Source organism: Macaca fascicularis, chromosome 3, assembly GCF_037993035.2.
Source record: "Macaca fascicularis isolate 582-1 chromosome 3, T2T-MFA8v1.1".
In the NCBI taxonomy this organism is placed as follows: domain Eukaryota; kingdom Metazoa; phylum Chordata; class Mammalia; order Primates; family Cercopithecidae; genus Macaca; species Macaca fascicularis.
Window position 1 is genome coordinate 6,718,215 of NC_088377.1, and position 19,753 is coordinate 6,737,967.

At 40.7% G+C, this 19,753-nt stretch overlaps 1 protein-coding gene across 7 annotated transcripts in view; it reads left to right on the plus strand.

Annotated features, from left to right (window-relative positions):
• Window positions 1-19,753, plus strand: part of DSCAM (DS cell adhesion molecule) — an 855,708-nt gene that overhangs the window by 578,826 nt on the left and 257,129 nt on the right. For all 7 annotated transcript variants that reach the window (XM_065541361.2, XM_065541362.2, XM_074033985.1 and 4 more), the window contains one exon: window positions 3,221-3,340. In XM_065541361.2, the coding sequence (XP_065397433.1) occupies window positions 3,221-3,340 (120 nt within the window). The remainder of the gene's footprint in view (window positions 1-3,220; window positions 3,341-19,753) is intronic.

The following is a 19,753-nucleotide window of genomic DNA, read 5'->3' on the forward strand; positions in this document are numbered from 1 at the left end:
TATATGATTTGGCTTATTCATGCACTTAGTAAAATATAGCATTTTCCTCAAGGTGGTCTCAAGTTGCATGGTCTATCAGCCAAACATCAAATATCTGAGCTATTAATTATTCTCTTTGCTGTAAAAATTAAGAAGTTCACTGACTGCAGAAGCTTCTTTCTTAGGTCTTCATGTGACTGTAAATCACTGGGGTATCTGAAGAGAGAATTCCAGTCTATGAGGAAAGAGGTGCACATGGGAAATCCCCTGGCTACTCCAGGGTCAGAAACAGTTTTCAATGATATAGGGTAATTATTCTAGTAATTTAGGGAACATTTTCATCTGTAACTGCCTTATGCTTACAATATTTCAATAGTTGTTTCTCATATAAACTTCTTTGATGAGATTTTAAGGAACATTTTGTTGGATTAGAATCAAACTGGGAGGGGTAATGGATCAATTATAATTAGACATGCTACCAGAGGGAATGCAAGAGATTTTCTACCCTGTCCATTGATGAGCAATTTCTTGCTCTTGGCAGAACTTGAGCCAAATGGAGCATAGAATGTGGATGGCTGCAGATTTCCCTTCCACCTGGGGAGAATAATTTGGCACAATGTCTTCAACTTTGTCACCTACTCTTGAGGTTGATTGGTTACTTTTACTAGAAAACTTAGCTCTATATAATCTCTACCATATTTCTTAGAGATAATTTACTCCCCTAGAGACAGTCATTCCTTATTATCTTATTTTAAATATATTTTCATTTTCTTAATTACATTTTGTCTCCGAATACCATGAAGTATTCTACATGAAGTAACATTGCTTATTAGTTAAGCAATATCTCAGAGACCCATTGGCTGTGCAAATTATTTATTTCATTTGCAAGTTGGGAACTTTGCTCGTTAAGAATATGTCAGGCCATGTGCAGTGGCTCACGCCTGTAATCCCAGCACTTTGAGAGGCCGAGGCGGGTGGATCAGGAGGTCAGGAGTTCAAGACCAGCCTGGCCAAGATGATAAAACTCTGTCTCTACTAAAAATACAAAAAAATTAGCTGGGTGTGGTGGCAGGCGCCTGTAATCCCAGCTACTCAGGAGGCTGAGGCAGAGAATTGCTTGAACCTGGGAGGCAGAAGTTGCAGTGAGTGGAGATCACACCAATGCACTCCAGCCTAGACAACAGAGTGAGACTCCGTCTCAAAAAAAAAAAAAAAAAAGTCAAAGCCAAACATACCTGCATTTACTAAATTAACCAGCACTCTTATAGCAGTATCTCCACAGTTCTGAGAACTTTTCTAATCTTAATTTGTTCGATCTTTTTAACAGTCCTTAAAAATGAGTTCCATAATTATCTCCAATTTTCAGATAAGAAAATTGAGACCAAGAGCCATTTTATACTTTGCACAAAATTGCCCAATAGGAAATAGCAGAGCTGGACACCAAGCCAGTATGTTTAACAGTTGGCTTTATGCTGGTAGTCTGGTGCTTCTTCATGTGTAAATCTTTCTACAGAAAGTAAGGCTAGAAAATTAAAAGCAATGATTTTCCAGAAACACTGTGGTTAATTCCATCTCTGGCTGCTTCTTGTGTCTTGACATTTTCCCTTCCTCCTTGGTTATTTTAAGGCCAAAGTGATCTTCAGCTTGGCTCAGATCATTGTAACATGCTTCTAAGCCCCTTGCTAACTTAGGCCCTAACCATCTTCTCAGTCTATCATATGTGGTAGCTGGAGTTCCTATCTACTTATAACATGTAGGCTCACATTTATGTCTCAAAATTAAGAATTCTGGATTTTGCAAGGCTGAAGAGATTAGCCTTACCAGGAATTTCCAAGTATTTACTCTATGGTGTAGATAATTCATCTCCTCTCACATAGTTTATGACTGCCTCATTGAAAGTCTACCCTGTAGTGAATCCCTGATCTGCTGGGAAAGATTAGGGGATTAGAATACCTTCAGATGCTACCTTTCCTAGGAGAATGTGTGTGTTCTTCTCTCTAAGAGGTATGATACATATTAAAATCCTAATGGCTTGTCTCAAATAATATGCTTTCTTTTGGGAGATATGTTTTAAGTGAAGTCATATGTATGTTTTAGGTAGGGATGGGTGTTTACAGCACCTCACAACATTCACCAGATAAGCAGTCACTTATTATCTTGTTTTTTATAGGCACACTAGAAAAGCTTTATGGTACCTCACTGCAACTGCTCTTCAGAGTCCGCCTTTGGCCCGCCCTGGTGCTGACATCAGGCATAACGCACTATGTCCTCACCAGAATTTTGGGAAAAGTTCAGCCCCACATTGTATTCTTTTTTTTTTTTTTTTTTTTTTTTTTTAGACGGAGTCTTGCTCTGTCCCCCAGACTGGAGTGCTCTCGGCTCACTGCAAGCTCCGCCTCCTGGGTTCACGCCCACATTGTATTCTTGATTGCCTTTAGGAGGTGCCTATTGTTTCTCACTTTATCTCCTGTTAGAGGAAAAATCAACATCAAATGCTTTGACCAGTTCACATCCAAGATGAATACTTATATTTGATAATTACTATTGGAGGCACAAATATATATTTGATCTGCTTTTTTTTTTTTTGAGATGGAGTTTCACTCTTGTTGCCCAGGCTGGAGTGCAGTGGTGCCATCTCAGCTCACTGCAACCTCCGCTTCCCGGGTCCAACCGATTCTCCAGCCTCAGCCTCCTGAGTAGCTAGGATTACAGGCATGCGCCACCACACCCAGCTAATTTTGTGTTTTTAGTAGAGATGGGGTTTCTCTGTGTTGGTCAGACTGGTCTCAAACTCCGAACCTCAGGTGATCTGCCCGCCTCAGCCTCCCAAAGGGTTGGGATTACAGGCGTGAGCCACCATGCCCAGCCTGATCTGTTCTTTAAATGGTGATTCTGATTCAATTTTCCATTGAGGGAATTTCTGAATATTTTTGATAACACAAGCAAAAGCAAAATGTTCCATTCCTTTGATTTAGTCAAACTTCCTCCTTCGAGGCCAGTTTTCCCTAGTGCAAAGGGCTTTTACCTGTGACAAAAGCTCATTGATATGAATCAGAAAATTTTTCAGCACTGAGATTACTCTCTTAATTTGTCCCAAACTGCCAGTAGTATTTTTATTGTCCCATGTATATGGAACAGTCTTATTTTTAATGTTCGTTAAAATGATTCAGTTTCTTAAAATCACACCTTTACTCAGTTTCTGGTCTAGTGTTAATTACTGGTGACATTTCTCTCTTTTCAGTTCCTCCCAAGTTTGTAGTTCAGCCGCGGGACCAGGATGGGATTTATGGCAAAGCTGTCATCCTCAATTGTTCTGCTGAGGGTTACCCTGTACCTACCATCGTGTGGAAATTCTCTAAAGGTATGGAGTTACTTGATCTGCTTGTTACCTGTCAAACATTTGCTATGTTCTAAAGGATTAGATAGATGAACATTTCTAGATTTCCAGAGAAGCTTCTTGCGAATAGATATGTATCTCTGTTTCCACCAAGCCTATCATTCTTTCATAGACATTCCTAGTCATCCACCTAGGTGTTTTTATTCAGACCCACAGTGTGTCTGTTCTATATAACATGCCCTTGGAAAGGCCACAAAGGGATGGAAGGTTTTCCGATAGATTGTTTCAGCACTTAGGAAGTCCTACCTTGCCCGGCTATATTACATAACCATGGTCTGCTTAGAGATCACTGCATGCTTGTCCATGAAGACATGTGAGTTTAAATTGTCAGAACTACTCATAGCTGGAAAATTATTTCCCCAGTATTTAGATAGATGAGTGGGTTTAGAAAATGACAGATAATATCATTGATTGTTTTATTCACCTGATTACCTTAGAATATACACATTACACCTCATCTCCTTGGCATGCTCTTTTTAAAAACAAACACGCCCAATGTCCCATCATGATTGTCTCATGTTCCCCGCTCGCACCCCTAATCATGTTCCCTCTTCTAATGCAGAGCAGTAGCTCGTGGGTTTTAGGTGACATTGTAGACATTACACAAGTAGAAATGTATGATATGGAAACAAAGGGTGGAATCATGTTAGACTTTGGAAAAACAATTTCTGTTCATTAGGGTAGCTTCTTCAGAATGCTTCCTTAACTGTACTTGCAAACATATTGGAAGTTCTCTTTCTTTTGTCATTTAGACACTTGAATTCAGCACTATGTTAATACAAAATAGTTGAGGGCCAAATATGTACTGGTGAGATCAAATAATCAGTCAGTCAGTCATGACCTTTTTTCCCCAATAACCTAAGACCTAGTATCTAGGTTTAATTATTGTGAGGTATTTGTTTTTGTGTAGACTTAATCATCGTTTATACTCTAGATGTTTCTTTTTAAAACAGAATGTTGCATTTTCTCATTACGGAAACAACTATGACCAAAGGAAAAACAAATGGTACATTGGTTGCAACCCTCCTGCCAACTCTCTTTTGAGAAGGAAGGTAAAGAAGTGGGGAAGAGGGTGCTAGACACTGTCTGGGAGAACAACTAAATTTTTAAAAGTCCCTGAGGCACCTTCCCTGTCACACACCACATCCACTGTCCATGTGCAAAGGACTTCTTCAAAAATAAAAGCCTGTTATTCGGAGTTTCTGCTCCCATGACTTTTTATTTCCTGCCATATTTGAAGCTCCATTGTGCATTATTACATGGAAACAGATAAATATCATAAATTTAATTTAGTTTCTATTGAGGTACGTATTTGATATTATGGACATTTTCCATGACATTTGCCTCTTTGACATTATTTTTAATGCTTGTCATTATGCAGGCGTTCTCTCTCTCCCTGAGGGTGTTTACAGTTTTCACTCTCATAAACGCTATAGCAAATGAACAGTCCTGTATGTTAATTCAATGTGCATACATGTGAGTGAAGTGAAATGGCACCAGCCATATAGAAGGCTCTTACTCTGTACTGCCCAAGGGCACTTAGGCCACCAACAGTAGGGGTGGGTGTATGTGGCCCAGCATCCTCACCAACTAGATAACAGTTTTTTTTAAATAGTCTTTACAACCTGATGGTTGAAAATGCCATTTTAATTTGCATACTTAGATTGTTAACGTTGTTTAAAATGTTTTATCTTATGTTAACAGACCACTTCTACTTCTCCTTTGGGAAATTTATTATTCAGGTTACTTGCACACTTATCTCTGTGTCTTATTTATTTGGAAGTGTTTCTACATAGATGAAATAATGCTTTGTCTGTCTTGGATGTTACTGACGTTTTATCCCTTCTTACCACTAATTTAAAAATTAAGTTGTAGTAGTAGCTTTTTTGTCTTTAAATTTCATATGCAATATCAAGTCATCAAAGAAAAAAATTAGAAATTGCAATTTTTTAAAAAGTTAAATTCCCCCCCCAAATAACATCACTCAAAGATAACCAAAGATAACTGCTGCAAACATGTTTTGTCTCTAGCCTGTCAGTCCTGTTCCCAAGCAATTGTATACCCGTAGATGCACATTATACATTTTTAAAATTTTTGATCATATGATTGTTGCTGGCTTATAATCTTCTTTCTTCAGTTAACAATATGCTATGTATATCTTGCCATAACAACAAATATGGTGCTTAATATGACTTTTTTTTTCTGGAGATGGAGTCTTGCTCTGTCGCCCAGGCTAGAGTGCAGTGGTGCAATCTCAGCTCACTGCAGCCTCCGCCGCCTGGGTTCAAGCAATTATCCCGCCTCAGCCTCCCAAGCAGCTGGGATTACAGGTGCGCGCCACCACGCCCAGCTAATTTTTTGTATTTTTAGTGGAGATGAGGTTTCACCACGTTGGCCAGGCTGGTCTTGAACTCCATGACTTTTTAATGTCTGTGTAATGTTTATTTTAATACATCAATAATTACATTTATCTAATTAGTTAAGATTGAGTTCAGCCACTTAAACTCACAAGAGTTTATTTTTCTCGTAAGAGGACTCTGGATGTAGACAGCTCAGGACTAGTTGGCTTGACTAAGTCATCAGGCACCCAAACTCCTTATGTGTTAGGAAGATTTCTGCCTCTCCTAGCAGCATTCTTCATCCCCAAATCATGGCCACCAAGCTCTAGTGTCAACTTCCTTTCACATTTCCCTGGATAAGGAAGAGCAAAGGGAGATGACTGCCCCTCCCTCATGAGTCACCTCCCTTTAAGGTCCTTTCCAGAAGTGCATCACAGATCAGTTTTATCAGCATCTCCCTGGATCACTGGCCGGGTCGCCCCTAGCGATGAAGCATCTGTAAGCCATCATGGACATAATGTGTGTTATTTTCTTAAGTTAGAGGGGGTGTTGGATACTTAGCAACTAGATATCTCCAACACGATTATTGAATGTCATATTTTTGGTTTTTGCCAGTTTTTCTCTTAGAAAAATATCATAATGACTTCTATCACATTTATCTTTGTATATGTGTTCATTTATCCCTGGGAATAAATTTCTATAAGTCAAGTTGCTGACTCAAGGAGTAAATAATTTTTATAACTTTTAATATGTATTGACAATTTGCCAGCATTTTATTCATTTACACATCTCACGTCAGTTTGCAGTAGTTTCTGTCTCTTATAACCAAACTAATACTGGATATTAGGCTTTTTTTTGACATTTTCCAATCTGATAGAGAAACATTGTATATTGTTATTTTAATTATTCAAACAATAAATCTCTTTCTTAAGAACAATTTAGCCTTGCTTATGGAACATGTTTTCTTTCATTGCAATGATCACTAAGAGCTCAAGTGCAGCTCCCTTATAAATGACAAAACTGTATAAACAAAACGGATTCAGCTTGTTTCCTTGAGAGATGCAACAGTTTAATTCAGGGGAGGCAGAATTCCAGGTAAATCACTACAGTTTAAAGGTAGCTATTGTAGAAATGAAACAATCTTTGCTAAATAAAAAACAAAACAAAACAAAAAAAACATAATGTCATTACATTTTTGACCTTGGGTCTAGATACACAAAGTCTAAAACATTCAGTTCTCTTTTTGGATTTATTTATTTACATGAACAAATGAGGCCTCTTGTTTAAAAGAGATTTTTTTAAAAAAAGTCAGGGCTTCATTCTGAGGTGGGTCTCACCTGTACTCCCAGAAGTCCATGGCTTAATGCCATTCTCTTGCGTGTATGTCATTTATACTGGAGGGAAAATAGTTTCAGTGGTTGTCCTGAGGACCAGGGCCATCTCCTTGTTACCTGCTGAGAAGCAAAGAGGGACTGCAGATACAAGAGAATAGAGGATGCATCAGCCTGGGGCCTGGCCTGGGCCTCCTTTGCTCTCTCTGGCTGCCCATAGAATCTCTGACCTCCAGGGAATCTTGGTCTGGGAATGTCCAAAGACAAGAGTCAGAGGATGCCTGGGGGTGATGCCTCAGGACAATGGGGAGTAGTCTGCATTTAAAATAGCATTGTCAGCATACCCCAGGAGTAGGGAGTCTGAGGAAAAACTTGAAAGACAGATGAGTCCTGTGCTCCTGTCCTCAGAGAGAGAGTAGTTGGGGCCAGCTAGTTCCCAAGTTGGGGGTGGGGGGTGAGGCCGGGAGGGTGATGCCTGGAACGATCCAGAAACACCAAGGAGGTCATTGCAGCTGTGGCAGAGTTAGTGAAAGGGAGTTCTGGGAGAGGAGACTCCTGCACTGGGTCCCCATCAGTCATTGCAGGGACCTGGCTCTGCCCAAGTCGGGAGTGGGTATGGTGAGCATGAGAGTTGTGATGGTGATACACTCTCTTCAGCTGCTGCTGTGCTGAAGCCAGAAGCTAGGAGGCTAGCTGGGTAATCAGGGAGAGATGGTGTGATCTGCTTCATGCTTTAAAAGGATCACACTAGCATGCTGTTTTGAAAGCAGACTGTGTAGAGGACAGGAATTTCAACTGGAGAGCTGTTCCAAGGCCTTGGCTGGGATGTGGCCAGGACCAGGGTGATGGCAGTGGAGGAGGGACAAATAGTTGGATTCTGAATGTCTTTGAGTGACAGATTTACTATGGGTGTGACAGAAAGCGGGGAATGCCAGGCGATCAGGAGAGTGGAAATGCCTGTGACAGACAGGACAACTCCAGGAGGGCAGCTCTGGGGCTGGGATAAGATCAGCGTTTTGGGCTCCTCTCTTTGCAGACACAGCTGTCAATTTCCAGTATAAGCAATGATAAATTTTCTAAATATCCTAGTTTTCACTGAATATTTTCTACATCATCAGGGCTTAGACCCTCTATGTTCTATTCTGCAGCCATATGCCCAACTTTTGCAATTGCCAGTTCTATGTTAGATTGATTTTGTGCTCAGTATGAGTTATTTGGCCATAGTGAAGAACATTCCAACCTCTTTCTGGTTTGCAATGGTTTGTTCCTCTTTCTGGTTTGCAAGTTTGTTCCTTGCAATGGTTTGTTGCCTTTTTACACCCAAAGGACAGAGTATCTGGTAGGATATTGGTAGCTTACACTGTCTCCTTGGAGGGACCACAGACTGCCTGATTTCCCTGTAGAAGGAACTTAATCTTTTTGATTCTGTGCACCAAAGAGCTGACTTTGAAGTCTGGTAAATTATTATTATTATTATTATTATTATTATTATTATTATTTTGTGATGGAGTCTCGCTGTGTCACCCAGGCTGGAGTGCCGTGGCACGATCTTGGCTCGTTACAACCTCCACCTCTGGGTTCAAGTGATTCTTCTGCCTCAGCCTACCTAGCAGCAGGGACTACAGCCATGCACCACCACGCCCAGCTAATTTTTGTATTTTTAGTAGAGACAGGGTTTCACCATATTGGTCAGGCTGGTCTCGAACTCCTGACCTCATGATTCACCCACCTTGGCCTCCTAAAGTGCTGGGATTACATTCGTGAGCCACCGCACCTGCCCCAAAGTCTGGTAAATTTTTAGCCTATATTTTGGTGTTTTCCATTTGGGGTGAATTTTCCCATAGATGTGGTACATCTATTTAATATGTAAATTCAGGTTATTTTTTAAAATATTTTTCCCATGAATTGTATATCTAAGTATTTGTTCTCTTCCCTGCTTTCATTTTCTTCTTCAGAGTCTCTGATTGTGGTTCCATATGATTGCCACCTATTCTCTGTAGCTGTCATTTTCTCTCTGCTTTTTTAACTCATTGATTTCCATTTTAATTTGTTCTATATTTTTCCATTTCTATTCTCCGTGTCTTTTCCCCAGCAAGGTCTGTTCTTTGTGACCGCTCTGGTTCTGCCTTCACTGCTGTGAATTTATATCTTTTCTCCTTCTTTCTCTCCAGCTCTGCCAGCTCACAGTTTACCCTTCTTCAGCCATGGCTTAATAGACAAGTGACTGTTTTATTCACAGTCTTCATCTAAGTCATGACACCTGGTTTCTTGTTCTGTTTCTTTCTTCTGTTTTGCTTATTGTTTTCTTTGCTAGATCTTGGCTTCCTTTTGAATACAGTAGCCCCAAGACCCCCAGGGGATGACTGAACCATGGGGAGCACCAAACCCTACATATACTGTGTGCTTTCCTACACATGCATACCCCTGATAAAGTTTAATTTATAAATCAGGCACAGTAAGAGATTAACAAAAATCATGAGTACTAGAATAACATTATTATTACAATGTCCTGTAATAAAAGCTATGTGAATGTGCTCGCTCGCTCTCTCTCTTAAAATATCTTATGAGGCTATACTCATCTATTTTCAGACTGTAGTTGACCTCAGGTAGCTTAAACCATGGAAAGTGAAAATGCGGATGAGGGGAAACCACTGTACTTACATTTGAAGAAAATCCGTGTCCCCAGAAAAAGATTGTTTTGGGCAAATGCCTGATTCCTCAGCTCACCCTACTTCTAAGATTCTAAGCCACATCAGGCCTGGGGAAGCGCCCACCCACACCCGGCCTGTGCACACTGTTTTCACTGATGGAGGCTTTGCCCTCACCTGTGACCCACTCTGCTGGGGCTTGCTGAAGTTGACAGTGGTGGCCCTGGTTCCATCGTCTTCCTGCATGCTCTTCTGCTCAGTTACCCTGTTCGTTACCCATTTACCCATTCTGTAGTTGGAAGTTGAGCTATTTTCTAATTTCATAGGAAATAGAGGTTGTATTTGTCTAGACTTTGCTCTCCCATTTGCTTTCATGTTGTTCCCAGGAAGAGAAGAAGAAATGCTGGTTTATGCCTCCATCTTCAAATATGAAATTCTATTGTTTATATACAAAGGTTCATTGAATTTGGACTTGATTTTAGTAAAATAAGTAAAGTAGGAATCTAGGAGGAGGAGTAGAAATCATCAGTTAGGAGACTGGGCTATAAGTTCAAACCCCAGCCACAACACAACACTGTCTGGTTGCGTGACTGCATGTAAATTACCTACCCCATATGAACCACAGCATCCTTGCATCTGAAACAGATACAATAAGGGGATAAATGTGATGATTTAGTAAGGTGACTCATAGAAAGCATTTATTATGGCTTCTGGCACATAGCCATTAGTCAATACGTATTAGCTATTATTAATATCATTATTGTCATTATCATGAACTTACATGGTTAGCCATTTGTCCTAAAACCATTTGTTGAAGAGCTCAAACTTTTTCATTTGTGATGCTTTATTGTCTAAGGGGCAAATGTGAATACTGGAGTCTGTGTTTCAGCCTTTTCTCTGTTACACTGAACTGCCTGTTCAGCACCACACGTATTAGAAGTTTATCTCTTTCTATTTTAATATCTGTTTTGACACTACTCCCCTTGTGACTTTTATTTTTCAAAAGTGTCCTTGCTTTTTTGGCATGCATTTTTGTTTGCTTGTTCCTTCTAGATGAATATTAAGATAACTTTGTCAAGTTTCAAAAACATCTGGAAAATTTGGAGGATCATAAATTTAAAGCTTAACATGAAGAATGTTGATGTCATTAGAATATTGAGTCTTCCCAGCCAATACCATGGATAGTCCTTTCATGTATCCAAGTTTTTCTTTTATGAACATTAATAATTTTATTGCATTCTTTCCATTTGTCAGTAGTAGTGAATTTTTTATAAGCTACAGCATCTGGTTTTCTTTAGTCCTCCTTGGTTTTCTGGGTGGAAAGGGGTCAAGGTCTGTCTACAGCCAGTCTTTGTTGAGCTTGTCCTTATGTAGCTGTCCACAGCTCGCTCTTCTCCCAGCAAGGGTGATGCTGTTCTGAATCTAGAGGAGTTTCTATTTCCCCACTCTGTAGCTCATACACAGGGCTGCAATGGGAGTGTGACCCTATTTCTTCCTGTCTTTCTCAAGACTGGCTTCCCCCCCCCGCCCCTTTTCCTGTGACCTTTCTGCTCACCGTAGTTTCTCCAACTCCATATTTCCCTGGAGGCTCCAGAGAATCCACCGCTAGTTGGTGCACGCACAGTTTTACTTTTGCTACTCCTTCTCCTACTGTCCCCAGACAAGCTGCTGGAGGCTGTCACTTCTGCACTCACTAAACACAGTCCCCCAGAGGGTCTGGCTATCCCTTACCACTAAGGCCCTAAAAGTACCCTCTTCTGCTCGATGTCAACCCACCTGCAGAAATCTTCCCCTGTGGTTATAATCTCTAATCAAAGGGGGCCAAAGGAACTTGATTATTTTGTTGAGAGATTCATAGCAATAAAACTAGGCATTCCAGACAGTTAACTAAATGTTTCCATGCAAGATGGAGGGGGAAACACATGCTGTGCTCAATACTGGCCAGACTGCTCAAGTGACCCTCTCTGGAGTCCCCTCCTACTTCAGAGGGGTGCCCTGGAATGGCTCACCTTGATCCTGCCCACAACTTCCCTCCCAAGGTCTAGGGGACATCCCTGGGACCTTCTGTAGCCCTCAAGACCTATGTCTCAGAAGACCATGAGAAATATGAGGGAAAGGACAAGCTCAAGCAGGTTAATTCTAGAGCAGGTTTTCTGTCAACACCAGTTTCAGACCTCCTCGGTGAGATGAACAAGGCAATCTCTTCCTTAGCAGTCAAGAGAGGGCTCACACTGCAGATCACACTGCAGATCACACTGAGGATGACACTGCAGATCACACTGCAGATCACCTATGGATCACACTGCGGATCACACTGCAGATCACCTGTGGATCACCTGAAGATCACACTGTAGATCACATTGCAGATCACACCATGGATCACACTGTGGATGACACTGCAGATCAGACTGCAGATCACACTGCAGACCAGACTACATATCTCACTGCAGATACCTTCAGATCACACTGCAGATCACACCATAGATCATACTGTGGATGACACTGCAGATCATACTGCAGACCAGACTGCAGATCTCACTGCAGATACCTTCAGGTCACACTGCAGATCACACCGTAGATCGCACTGTGGATGACACTGCAGACCAGACTGCAGATCTCACCGCAGATACCTTCAGGTCACACTGTAGATCACACCGCGGATCACACTGTGGATCACACTGCAGGTCACACTGCAGATCACACTGAGGATGATACTGCAGATTACCTGTGGATCACACTGTGGATCATGCTGCAGATCTGACTGCAGATACCTTCAGATCACACAGCAGATCGCACTGCAGGTCACACTGCGGATCACCTGCAGATCACACCATGGACCACACTGCAGATCACACTGCAGGTCACACTGTGGATCACACTGCACATTACCTGCTGATCACACTGCGGATCATGCTGCAGAACACACTGCGGATCACACTGCAGATCACACTGTGGAGTACACTGAGGCTCACACTGCAGATGACACTGTGGATTACACTGAGGATCACACTGCAGATCACACTGTGGAGTACACTGAGGATCACACTGCAGATGACACTGTGGATTACACTGAGGATCACACTGCAGATGATACTGTGGAGTACACTGTGGATCACACTGCAGATCACACTGTGGATTACACTGAGGATCACACTGCAGATCACACTGTGGATTACACTGAGGATCACACTGCAGATCACACTGTGGATTACACTGAGGATCACCTGCAGATCACACTGCAGATCACACTGTGGATCACACTGCAGATCACACTGTGGATTACACTGTGGATCACACTGCAGATGACACTGTGGAACACACTGGAGATCACACATTCCAAAGATAAGTCTGGAAAGGAGAAAATTATCAAGAGACAGAAATTTTCTTAAATAAAATTCTCTTTTGTTTTTCCTCTGGGAGAGCAGGGGATTTATATTAAAATAGCTCATTGGGGGGGTATGTTCATAGAGCCCAGTTGGGATGCTACTGGGTTCTTAGGTCCTCCAAGGCTCCTCCCCAAGTTCTGGTCCATTTGCCCTGCTCTATATGCCCCTGCATGTTTCACTCTGCCCCACCCTTGTGCCTGAGTGCCCTTGGGTTCAGTGTCCAAGGTGCTTCGTCTCATTCTTTTTTTGCCCTTGCTGCCACTCACTCTGACCTTGAATGCCAGTTCCACAGGCTTTGCTCAGACAAATGTCTCTTTTGCATTCCTGTTCTGGGAAATTGGGTCTCTGCATTGTCTCTGACCCTTGTCTTGTTCATCTCCTTGGGACCAGTCCCTATAATCCTGACCCTATGTTAATCCTCTTAGTGTGGATCAGCAGAATAAAACTTCTGACCACAAGCCTGACCTGGTGGAGGCTGCTGCCCTCCCACTGTCCCACCCATGCCTGTGCATCTGCAGACCATTCAGTGCTCTCACCATGCCCACTCCTAGACTCACCATTTGTCCTGCTCTGTACTGTTTAGAGCACCCCAAGCCTCCACATCCATGGTTTTGACCTCTTCCATGTCCTTCGTTTCCTGGAACAGCAGTGACTGCCTGTTCTACACCAGTGCATTCTTCTGATCCAGACTATCAGGTCCCGGCTCTCACCTAGTGCCCCCTATTTCCAATTATGTGGTAAGATGCATATATTCAATTAATATGGGGAAATAATTCAAATAATCTAAAAAGGAGAAGGAGGCAATATCTTTCTATGGCACACATGGTAAAAATAAAGCCAAGTTCAAACTCCAGTGTGGATCCCTCATGCACAACAAAAGGAGCTCTGCTTATGTGTTCCCCAAGAAGAGACAAGGGGCCTCACAAAGAAATAATGAGTTTTAAAAACGGGTTGTAAGCTGAACAGAGAAAGTGAGTGTTCCACGTATTGTTTTATTTTCTTCCTTTGATGGTAGGGAAACACTTAGCAGAGCAGAAAACCTTCTGCCTCCCTCTGTGCTACCCTAATCAGCATCTCAGTGGTGCCGGGAGCTGCTGCAGGACCTCTGCAGGATCCTCACCTAAGGAAGTGTAATTCCCCTAAGTCTTGGTGGAGCCACCAGGACTGTCAACCCCAAGGCCCATCTTGCTCCTCCTTTATTTTTTCAGCACTCCTCCATCTTTCTTCCTTATTTATATCCCAGGAAACTTTCTAGAAGCCTTCTTCTGGGTATAGGCAGCCATAGTGAGGACAAATGCTCGGGGAGCTCTTGCTCCAGGGAAATGGTGGCTGGAGACCTTGAATGGTAGACACAGCTGCAGGGCTCCTCCCAGGAGCAAGGCAAAGCCCTGGTGGCATCTGCGTAATTGAGCTACCTCAACCACCTCCAATATCATGTGACCCCTTGACGAGTGCTGAATCCTGTTCAGTTCACAGCTCAGTTTTCTGATAAGTGAATGAAGGGTCAATGTTTCATCTGGCTGATAAAAAAGGATTCTTGCGTATTAGTTACATAATTCCTTATTAGTTACAGAATTAGACATTGAAGTGCTAGTGGACTAGCAAGTTGTAACAAATCCTGATTACGCACTAATCTAGACCATGACATTTCCATTGTTTTCAGCAGATAGCCTCAACATAGAAATGAAGGCATTAAGGAAAGATAACTGGATCGCACAGTGGACACAATTATGTGCACATTTACAAAAGAAGTAACCTGGATGGTGTCTCAGTTAGGGTGTGGTGTGTTATCAAGAAGGGATTTAATAACGGGAATTAGAGGCGTGCAAAATCTGTTGAATCATTGGACAAACTGACTGGCCCTTTAAGCACTTGAGCAGTGTAGGAACTATGAGATGCTCCTCCCATCACTGCTAACAGCTGCCTCTAGTGCTCAAGCAGTGATTTGTAGAAGTTATCCCACAGGCAGCCATAAACCTAATGTTTGGGGTTGACCCATGTATCAATTTGCTGCTTCTAAAGCAAAATAATGGCTTTTCCACCCTTGCACCTTCCAAATTGTTTTTAAGTGCCTCTCACTGGTAAAATGTAAACCGGAATCTAGTAACAAAGGAGCCAGGGAATGTGGTCTTCAGGCTTTCAAACCCTGCAATTTAGGGTAGAGATTAGAGGGAAAGTGGTAGTTCTAAAGATCAGCATACACCATCTGACACAAACTTTCAGTGACATAAATATTACCTGCACGGTTGTGGAAGCTGCTTTCTCAGGGATTGGAAACATCTCTCCAGCCTGAAAACAAGCCAGTAGTGTCTCAGGACTGTGCCTCTGTTCACTTCTGGATTCTTCTTTGTAACGGAACTCTTCAGCACTCCTCCACTGAATTCTCTTTCCATTGCGACCTCTATCTTTTTACCCAATGACTTCCTACAATCCCCCAACTCTTCTCAGAGAAGGAAGCCCCCCTTCCTAAAGGAGAAAAACAAATTCATTCTTGAGGAAAACACCACTCTCTCCATAAGGATGAAAGGGATTTTGTTTGACTCCTTGGTGAGAAGAAAGAACAGCTTACAGCCTGACCATTGGTGTGCAAATCATAGTCTAAAGAGACCTCCTTTAGGTCCTGCGACTGAAGAGTCCTAAGAGGACCTCTCTGGATGAGCTAATTAACCAAGCTCTCATGGTCCTTTTATGCAGGGGTTTATACCCACATTCTTACAATCTTGTTTTGCTTTATGTGCACAACAATCCTACATCATATGTAAAGGGATTATTCTCCTCATTCATATATGATGAAATTAAGGATGCAGAGAAAAGCCACTTGCTTTAAGGCACGGGTAGTTTTAGAGAGCATGAGAACCCAACCCTTTTGGCTTTTAGCCAAGTGCCTTCTCTACAGACCAGCAAAGACCTAACAGTGAAATAAAATTTTTTAAAAAATGAAACAATTTTCTTATTTGCTGCTGCCTTCAAATTGAGCTCATTTGGTGACAATCAGCCAATCTTTTTCCACTGTCCCCATAGCATCAGTCCCTGGGAACACAGCTAGGCATACCTTTGCAATTAAATAAGAAAGGTGACCCACTGTTAATGTAACTAGCAATTCAGCATGTGCCTTACATATTGCTTTAGCATTTTATTTTCATGTAACGGAGCATTGAAATTGTCCCCACTTGACCCCTGCTAGTCACAGAAAATTGACAGTGTTTTAATTAATGACTGCTGGTTGCGGCATTGTATCTTCTAGCTAATTACCTAAAGTGCTTACCTTGTCCTAAGAAGATTGCAGGATTTTACATATTGATGCAGTGGGTTAAATTTTGCTCTTTAGAATAAAGATGAATCTGAAGTAGATGACTGATAGGTTATTCTGTCAAACCCCCAGTCCACTTCCCTCAAATTAAACAAACGCTAACCCTTGGAACTGCAGTCCTCATAGTAGATGAATTGGTTGGCAGTGTGTTCACTATTATTCCGTTTAGTAACCACAATTAGATCTTTAGATGCAATAACCCTTCAACTTAGGTTCATTTTTCTGATGAAGAAAAGATTTAATGTTTTCTTAAATGCATTTGAGACTTTATTTCTGCCTTCTTTAGGACCTTTTAGTAATAAAGAGGCTTACCTCAGTCTAGCTAAGAATTAACAGATCATCCTTTTCTGCTATTTAATTGAGACAACTTAGCATTGTAGTTAATTTTATGTTGTGATTCTTTAATATAAATGTTTCAACTATTACAAGCATTTTTCAGGTGAAAATTATTTAAGAAAAGGAAAAAAATGTGTTGTTGACATAGATATTCATGTAAATTTTTCAAACCATACCAGCACTTTGTTTGATTTTCAGTTTCTTAAATACAGTTTTATATAATTTAAAATTTTTAGATTACCTATCTTATGGTTATATTTTTTCAATCCTATATTTGGTTGAATTTTCAGGTTGTTTGTATTGGACTGCATCTACTCTCAATTTACAGTCAACTTTGAGAAAGACATCAGTAGCCTTTACTGATTTTCAAAGTGTGTTACAAATTTAAGCACTTAAATAGAAGTTGAAGGCTTTTTCCTTAATTTTAACTTCCAATAAATCTATTATCCTTACACTAATGAACACAATATCTACAAGAAGTAATTTGATAATTTATAAAAACCAAATTCTTTAAAAATGCAGTGTAATTTTACAGGAGAAAAAAGCATATAATTATCTCAATATATGATTAAAAGGTAGCTAATAATATTCAACATCCTATTGTGATTAAAGCAACAAGAACAAAAAAAGAGTTTTGTAAAATAATTACATAGAAACACTTCCTTATAACCTAACGTGCTTTGGAAAATGAAGAAAAAGACAAAAGCTCAGTAGAAAAATGGGTAAGGGATATAAATAGGCTGTTTACCAAAGAAAAATACAGATGACCAATACATTCATGATGTTCAAAATTATCTATAAAGAAAAACAAACAAAAAAATACAAAAAATATGTTAAAATGTGCAAATTGAAATAGTGATGTATAGTATTGATGAAGATTTAAAAGATTAATAGCATACATGTTTGAGGAAAAAATTAACCCTCAGCTAGCACTGAATGAGGTAACAGTACGGTTTTAAGGCAGTTTATTGTAAATACGGCAATATATTTTAAGATTTGAAGATGCATCACCTTTGGTCCAAAATTCTTCTCCCTGAGTTAGGCATACAGATTGCCTACCACTATATATTTCTCTCTACTGATGGACTGATTGATGAATGGAGACATTCACTGCAACATGGTCCCTATTCTTGTGGAATGGGAAAGACAGAGAGCTATATAATCTTAAAATTATTAAATAATTAAAAACAGAATGTTAAAAAGCACAAAGTTGTTTGCTTACTATGAGCCTTACCAATACATAGTTCAAGAACTTTAGTCTTTCTACCATCCTACGATGAAGATTTTATTATTATTTCCATTTTACAAGTTAAGAAGCTGAAATGTAACTTACCTAATTTTACATGTATGTTAGGAATCTATGACTGTGTAACAAATTATCCCAATTTAGTGGTTTAAGATGATACACATTTAATAGCTTCCCATTTCTGTAGGTCTGGAATGCATGTGTGGCTTAGCTGAGACCTCTGGTTCCTGGTCTCCCCAACACTGAAGCCAAGGGATTGGCTGGGATGCGGTCATTTCAGAGCTTAGCTGTGGGAGGATCTTGTCCCAAGCTCACTCTTGTGATGGTTGATACGCTTTAGTTTCTCGACCACCCCCAGTTCCTTCCCATGGGAGCCTCTCCACGGAGCAGCTCACAACATGGCAGCTGGAATTCCCCAGAGTTAGGACTGAAGGGGAGGGAGAAAGGAAGGAGAAAAAGATCTTTCCATTGATCTTTTTAGCCATAGATCCTCACCCAGTATCTGTCACAGTACAGGTGCTCAGTAATCAATAAAATCAATTTGCATAAAAACAAAAGATACATTATTTTATGTTGAGAAAATATTAGAAAGTCCATAATCCCTCCGAAGGCATTTACTTTTTTACTGTTTGAATTTTTGACAAAAAAAAATCAGATTCCCTAATCTAAAATTCTCATGCTTTAAATCTCAATAAGTAAACTATTAAATAGCTTTTGTTAATTATTTTTCAAAATCAACCAGTCATATACTGATGTATTTATTTTTTCTCAAGCATTTGAGGCCAAGCACAATGGCTCATGCCTGTTATCCCAACACTTTGGGAGGCTAAAGTGGAAGGATCAATTGTGGCCAAGAGTTTCAGACAGTCTGAGCAACATAGCAAGACCCCATCTTTACAAAAAAATTTTAAAAGCTTAGCAGGGTGTGGTGATGTCTGCCTGTATTGTAGTCCCAGCTACTTGGGAAGCTGAGGTGGGAAGATTGCTTGAACCCAGGAGTTTGAGGCCACAGTGAGCTATGATGCTATCACTGCCCTCCAACCTGGGCAATAGAGCAAGACCCTGTCTCAAAAAAAAAAAACAAAAAAAGGCACCAAAATCTTCTGTGAACTTTCATATGAATTAAGTTTTTTTTTTTTTTTTTTTTTTAATTATTATACTTTAAGTTCTGGGATACATGTGCAGAACGTGCAGGTTTGTTACATGTGCCATGGTGGTTTGCTGTACCCATCAACCTGTCATGTAGGTTTTAAGCCCTGGATACATTAGGTATTTGTCCTAATGCTCTCCCTCCCTTTGCCCCACTCCCTCACAGAGCCCAGTATGTGATGTTCCCTTCCCTGTGTCCATGTGTTCTCATTGTTCAACACCCACTTATGAGTGAGAACATGCAGTGTTTGGTTTTCTGTTCCTGTGTTAGTTTGCTGAGAATGATGGTTTCCAGCTTCATCCATATCCCTGCAAAGGACATGAACTCATTCTATTTTATGGCTGTATAGTATTCCATGGTATATATGTGCCACATTTTCTTTATCCAGTTTATCATTGATGGGCATTTGGGTTGGTTCCAAGTCTTTGCTATTGTAAATAGTGCAGCAATAAACATACATGTGCATGTGTCTTTATAGTAAAATGATTTATAATCCTTTGGGTATATACCCAGTAATGGGATTGCTGGGTCAAATGGTATTCCTGGTTCTAGATCCTTGAGGAATCGCCCCATTGTCTTCCACAATGGTCGAACTAATTTACACTCCCACTAACAGTGTGAAAGCATTCCT